The 7,269-nt window shown below is 41.8% G+C and overlaps 1 protein-coding gene across 1 annotated transcript in view; it reads right to left on the bottom strand.

The window, feature by feature from the left end:
• esrrb (estrogen-related receptor beta) overlaps positions 1–6,492 on the bottom strand; it is a gene marked incomplete at its 5' end in the record, with an annotated part of 58,121 nt that extends 51,629 nt beyond the window's left edge. The window contains 2 exon segments of the mRNA XM_084044488.1: positions 2,020–2,088; positions 6,443–6,492. Of these exon segments, the coding sequence (XP_083900614.1) occupies positions 2,020–2,088; positions 6,443–6,492 (119 nt within the window).
• Positions 6,493–7,269: the final 777 nt, after the last annotated feature.

Genomic DNA, 7,269 nt, shown 5'->3' with positions numbered 1-7,269 from the left:
TAATGTTATTTTGCATTTCAATTACTGCTCCCAAACATAACCTTCAAACGGCCGGCCGCTCAATACCAATAGCATTCGCTGATAAACGCCCGCGTGGCCGCCCGCCGTACATCACGTTTCTCACCAAGTGTGAATTAAGCGGACTTTGCATTTTCTTCCTCCATTGCATTTAGGACAAAGTGAGAGAACTGAAAAGCTACAGCATTAGTATCATAAAAGATGAAAGGCAGCTGGATTTAAAAAAAAAAGCATGGCAACTATGCAAACAGAGATATTAGGAGAAAATAGACATGCAAGTTGCAAGACATGCAAATGATTTTGTTCTTATTCTTACTAACAATACTTGGTCAAAATGAGTGACAGACATCTTTTCAAAAGGATTTGTTCAAGTGTGTTCCTGGCTGTTCTCTTGACTCGATCATTTCTCCGAAACTTCTCAGGTGCCTCAGTTCCAGTGTGTTTACCTATGTGTGCATGTGTGCACGCGCGTGTGTGCATGCGGTGCACACGTGTGCATGCGGTGCACACGTGTGCATGCGTTAAAATGAAGAGGGACCCTTTCAGTGTTGGAACAACAGGATGAAGTGCTGACGCACCATGTCAGTGATAGCACTCCGCTGCCACAAGGGCATGAGCGCCCACGTAGGCTAGCATTATCCTTCTAGACTAATGGACCTGGTTATTTTTAAACTGATTCTCACACTGCGGTGGTGGAGGTGTCCAAGGTTACTGTGGCCAAAAAAAAACAGAAGGGACGCGTGTGGTGACGGCTGGTGGTTTCAGCACGACAGGATATCATGGAACGGCCAGAGAAGCAGGGCAGCTAGCTAAAACGTTGGCCATGGGAAAGGCCAAACCCCGCATGCGTTTTCATGAGTCAGCGTGTCCAAAATAACAGTGAAAACTTCAAAACGACTAAGAATAGGACTAACTGTGGAGCAATCTGATTACCCAACAGTAGTTGATAAAAATAAAACAATGAATGAATCACAAACTGTCCACCTGCAGTGTGTCTATCTTTACACAGGTTAAACATGCACAGCAGTATAGTACAAGACAAGACATCCCATGCAGCTAAGACACGTATATAAAAACAATAAAGGTTGACTCACTTGCAGAGGTGGGAAAGTAACTAAGTACATTTACTCAAGTACTGTACTGTAGTACAATTTTGGGGTACTGTACTTTAGTTGAGTGTTTCTCTTTTATACTACTACTCTTTTATACTAAACTCCACTACAGTATTCGACAGCTTTAGTCACAAGTTACTTTGCAAATTTAGATTATTATTACAAATCCATATTTTGTACTTTGGCTATTCACAACCCATCGTGATGCGATGCGCTGTAAAGCTTGTAGATCCGCTATTTTGGAAATATTTAAAAAGGAAAACTGTGAAATGGGAAATTGTTTAACTTTTTGAGTAAAATTTTGAATACAGGCCTGCTACATTGTGATAGTGCTACTTTTACTTTACTTAATACTTGTAACAGAGTATACCTACATTGTGGTACATATTGCTACTTTTACTTAAAATCTGAGTACATCTTCCACCACTGATAGTACACAACACACAGGACAGCCCATATGCAGCTAAGACAGGTAAATCAAAGGTCGACTTGCTTGTATGGATAACGTTGCATGCTGTCGATACTGTTTGGCAGATTAACTTTAAATCGTAACATTGTGTCCTGAGTAATTATCCAAATCTGAGTAAAGCCGTCTGTAACAGCCAGGGATCCTATAGGGCCACTGCATTATGGGGGGGGGGGTCGAGGGCTTTGAAGTGGCTGCTCTTAAAACGCTGGCACAAGCCGCTAATGACTGCAAACAGACAGAGAGCTGTAGAATAGTGAACAGCCAGGCAGTGTCAATATACACTCTGCATCCCCATTTGCCCCAGAGAGGGACAGCATCCATTCAACCCCCCACACAAATCCCCCCCCCCCCTCCCCAGCTCAGCCCCAGCTGAGTGACACATTTACAGTGAAAGAAATGATACTCATATTCAGGGCTTACCAGAAATGAGAGGGCTCCAGTGTGGCCAGTGGACTGAGTAATCGCCCTAATGAATTGGACAACGAGGCCCTGTTGGTACAAGGGAGATGCATTTAGAATTGGGTGACAAATTGAATTTAAAAACATTAGGTTCCTTTTAAAAAAAAAGGCAACCGACACCTCCTAAACGCAGAGGAAGAGAAGGAGGAGGGTGGGAGAAGAAGGGGGGCCGGCCGTACGACGGGGTTGGCCGGTCAGCGGCGCCGCGGCTGTGCGCTGCAGCTGCGGAGGCCAGCAGCCTCCTGGCTCTTAGCAGGGTGGCCGGTCTCAGCCAGGAGCCTCTTCTGGTAATGTATTCTGAAACCAAATTACCGTAAGCTGATCCCATCTGGATAGTGTCTGTGCACGGCTGCTTCGGTTACCCACCACTGCCTCTAGTCCGCGATAGCATCTCCATGAAGACAGCAAAAATCTGATTAACCCAATAACACTGAAACACTTGGTCAAAGAGCAAGGAGCTTTTAACTTAAGATACACTAATGTAATTCCCTCGCCTTGTTTTCTGAAACCTAATAAGAGCCCCCAGAGGAGACGGACGAGACAGAATGTTGAAGATGAGCATTTGCTGAATCTAATGCAGCGAGCTGGGAATGAAGTCAAATAAAACTGTATCAAATCTAATTCGTCATTCTGTGTGCTAACTTCTGCTTCTCTCTTCAAAAAAAGAGAAGAAAAAGGGGGGAAAAAGAACATTAAAAAGCTCTTATTTCAAGAAGGGAAATTGGATATTTAGAATTTGGCAGTTAGTACCAGGGGCTTGAAAGAAAGCAGTGAGGGTGAGGGTGTTGATGGAACATTTAAAACCAAGAGAGGAGTCACATCTCTATTCGCTGCCACTCAGGCTGTGTGTGTTTGCTAGCGAGCACAGATGAACTCAAACTGACATTCCACAGCATTGGCTGATTTCTAAGTGGCGCGCAAACAGCCGCTGCAATACAAGATCAACAATAAGCCAGTCAATCTCCAATAAACTCCATCTCCCACCCCGAGACATGAGAGATTAATGCCTGATTTATACTTGGTTGAGGCGCCGTGTCTGCCACCAAAAATAGCAGATCTACAAGCTCACGACGCGTCGCACCACAACGCGTTGTAAGCTTGTAGATCAACTATTTTCAGTGGGCGACAACGGCGTACAACCAAGTATAAATCACCCTTCAGACTGAAACAAGTCCAGCAAAAGTAAATTACTGATCAAATGTAACAGTAAAAAAGAAAAAGTTTCGATAGTACAAGTTGGATACTGTGACTTACAGCTATATGAAAACACAAAAAATAATTCTACGAAGATTAAAATCATATAGGCGTATACCGTACGTCTCTCCATTCTGAGGTTAAAACTCGGCCACTGTTTCAATCCGAATGTGAAATGGTGGGCAGCAGTGCCCCCAGGTCACTCTATAGAGTCTATACTACAGTGTCTGCACAACATTGCTGTGCTAATTACAGCCAGGACATACGTCCCTCTAAGCCTCTCAGCCAAGCTTCACAGCTACACTCCAGCCCATGGAGAGGGGCTGCAAATACCGCTATACAATTAGCACAGGGGCTACTGCTGAACAAAAGATGTCAACTACTCATGCCAATGCTGACCAGATCACACAAATAACGACTGCTAAGTAGGTAGGCTCAAAGTAGCAACAGAAAGATAGCAATTTCTATGGAATGTGTAGCAACAGATTTTAAAATTATTTTGCTAATAAATCATTTCTGAAAACATTCAAGTCACTGAATTTAAATGTAAAATTGCCCAACGTTGTCATGTTTACTGGCCAGCCTTGCAAAAGGAAAAAATGCTATTTCACTTATTTTAAAACGTACGATAACAATATAATGAATACAATATGTGGAAAGGCACAATGTGTCAAATCCTTAATTTATCTCTGTTGTTTTCTGTCATAATATATAAATAAATCAATGCAGACATTCATTCAATTCTTAACAATATTGTAATCTGTCTTATATGAACTGCTATAGAGAAAAACAGATTTTATATATGTGTGTGTGTGTGTGTATATATATATATATATATATATATATATATATATATATATATATATATATATATATATATATCATTTTAACTGTGTTCTAATAGGGAAAACTGGAAAAGTAATCTTGTGTTCAAATATTTTGATAAGTGATCTTGTATAAATTGTTATGCCATATTTGAAATTAAAACAAAAATGTAACGAAAAATAGTAATAGTAATTAAAGTCAAATCAAGCCCATGCACGTGAACTAAATCACCTTTAAAGGAAAACAAGAGAATAAAATGTCTGAAATGTATTAATGTATCACCAGCAATTCTCTCAGTTGCAGTGAGTAGCCTATAATACACTACCAAATCAGTAAGAAATGTTCTTCATTATTTAATTCTGAGGTTAGATAATTGAATTACAGGTAGAAAGGCTGAAAACGTGTCAAGACAACATATTGTCAAATATTACATTAACATAAATACGGGATGGAATGAGTTGAGCATCAAACTATAACAGAAAAAAAATGATTTTACTACATGCTCAGGGACAGTTTGATTTGATCGAAATGCTAAAATAAAGCAAAGTGAAATTCAAGTCGGAGGAGTTTATTTGTAGACTATAGATGAATAATTTCTGTTTGTAAAATTTTGTCAGAAGGTGTATCTGAAAGAGTGCAGAACTTCTATAATCCAGCTTAGCGACAAAACAAAGGAGATTATAATGTATGGCTAAGGAGTTAATGCGTTCACTAGATTGGCTTTCCCCTTAGTATGCAAGGGTTAATGCCCAAACTTGACAGTTCCTGAAAACAAATGGATGAGGCAATACAATATGCACCAACAGACTTCTGCTCTCTCCCCCTCACATTCCATTAGAACCTATCAAGGATTAATGTGCTTGCATTGCATTGAAATACAATACTTGAATAAAAAGAAAGTGGGGAAAAAAAATCCATATTGGTCATGTACGGTACCATTTACACATACATATATACATGGATATGTTACAACAAACACATATTTCAGAACACACTTTTTTGTGCGATGAGACGTGATATGAACGTATAATTTACATTAACAACAATAAAAAAAAATATGCTGAATTTCTGTGACTATTTAGCATTGTCTAAATGCAAAGAAAATTATCACTCATATACTGTAAGTGCTTCTTCCACTCGACCTTTACATATGTACGTTAATTCAACACTTATACCTATTCAAATTAGAATATATATTTTTTAATATTCTCTCAATACACTATAACGCCTGCCATTGAAATCACTTTTTTTTTTTACACAATTGATGTCTTAACCGTTACGTGTGTAAATAAACAACAAAAAAGTTCTTAGCCAACAGTATGTTCAATTAAAATGTCTCCCACTAAAAACTAAAACAAAACGCAACATTTCGCTATACCTATGATAAGTGAGGCGAGGGTTGATCTACCAGGTTACAGTAAGGTAAGTAAACCCAGACTTGGCCCAGCACAGAGGAGCTTGTGAGACAGCAGCTTGCCTTGCCGGTGGCTGGGATGGAGCCCTCCAGCTCATTGAGGTGACAGGGTCCTTTCATTTGTCTTTCTCTCAGTATGGATTTCACAATGTGTAATTCATCCACTCCAATTCAATGGATTTACTTTAATCTCATCCTCTTAAAAAAAAGAAAAAAATCTCTCAGTCTCCCAGGGTGGGCCGGTCCGGCCGGGAACAAAGCCGTCACCAAACAGCCTCCTAACCCGCCAGGACAGGTTTCCCAAATTCTTTAGGAAAAATACACACTTTCAAGCGGGGCACGCTTAATTGATCGGCCATGCTCTGAATGAGATGTGTCCGACTTGGGACTGCCACACATGACGGGCTCTCAGGACAAATCGTCTCTTTACGGAACACAGGCACAGGCGCACACGCACGCGCACACACACACACACACACACACACACACACACACACACACACACACACACACACACACACACACACACACACACACACACACACACACACAGTTGCACCTGCCCTGTTGCTTTAGACTGACAAGACCCTTAAGTCCTGTAGAATTTACAGTAAAAGCCCTTAGAATGGTCAAGAGAAAGTCCGCAAATTAATATCTAACAGTGTGAGAGTCCAAATGGAGACGGCAGCAAGCAAAAGCGCAGCATATCATCACTAAAGCGGTTAAAAGGGGGGAAAAAAGTTTTGAGCCAGGTTTTGCAGCTCTGATGGGACGAGTCAAACAAGACAAGTGTGAGGTGCTACGGAGAGGACTGACCAAGACTAAAACAAGACAAGATGAAGAAGAAAACAAAAAGTGAAGGGAAAAAAAGAAAAAGATAAACAGCATCACAAAAGACGAGTTAAAAGGAAATCATTGAAAGAAAGGAAGAAAAGAGAGAGGTGCACCTACTGGCTGTGATAGCTGAGAGGGTCTGGAAGACAAAGTTCTGAAATGTCCATCAGTCCAGTTTTAGCATTCCAGGAATGAGAGGAAGAAGGATAGAGGAAAGAATAGACCCGCGTCTTCCCCCCAAATGATAGCACAGAGCCCTCAGAGATAACGCTGCAGAGAGCCCCCTCCACCTCCACTCCCCCCCGGCCTGCACAGGTATGTCGGACTCTGCTGGTGCGAGGGGGCGTGAGTGTGCGCGAGCATGTGTGTCTGTGTGAGAGTGTGTGTGTGAGAGAGTGCGTGTTGTAGGAGAGAAAGAGACAGAATGTATGTCTGTAAGTGAATGTGTGTATGAAAGAGAGAGGGTGGGGGGGAGAGAGAGAGCTAGTGAGAGAGAGAGAGAGAGAGAGAAGCGCAGGCAGGCAGGCAACGGTGGATGAGCGCTAAGATGGAGAGAGCGTGAGAGAGCGAACGAGAGGAATGACTCTTTCCATGGCCAGGATAGGGCTCTTTAAGACTCAAGGGCTTGATGAATATGGAACAGCTGCTGTTGGCTGGCTCTGAGGGGCAGGACTTAAAGAGACAGAGGGGTTGGCAGAGCACAGGGGAGGAGGGATCCAAACGCTCGCTCACTCGCTCCCTCGCTCAATTGTACACTCCGCTACACGCAAATACAATACAATACACACGCACACACACACACACGCTCCCACAGCCACACACAGACAAACAAAACAACCTATCACATGAACCACTGACGTGCATCCTACAAATATGTGCGCACAAAGTTTTGAAGCTAACAATGCGAGAAATTACGAAAGTGATACAAATTCAGGATGCTAAAA

This window comes from Gymnoscopelus microlampas (genome assembly GCF_963454915.1).
Source record: "Gymnoscopelus microlampas genome assembly, chromosome: 20".
NCBI classification, from domain to species: Eukaryota; Metazoa; Chordata; class Actinopteri; order Myctophiformes; family Myctophidae; genus Gymnoscopelus; species Gymnoscopelus microlampas.
This window is presented reverse-complemented; position numbering and strand designations above follow the sequence as displayed.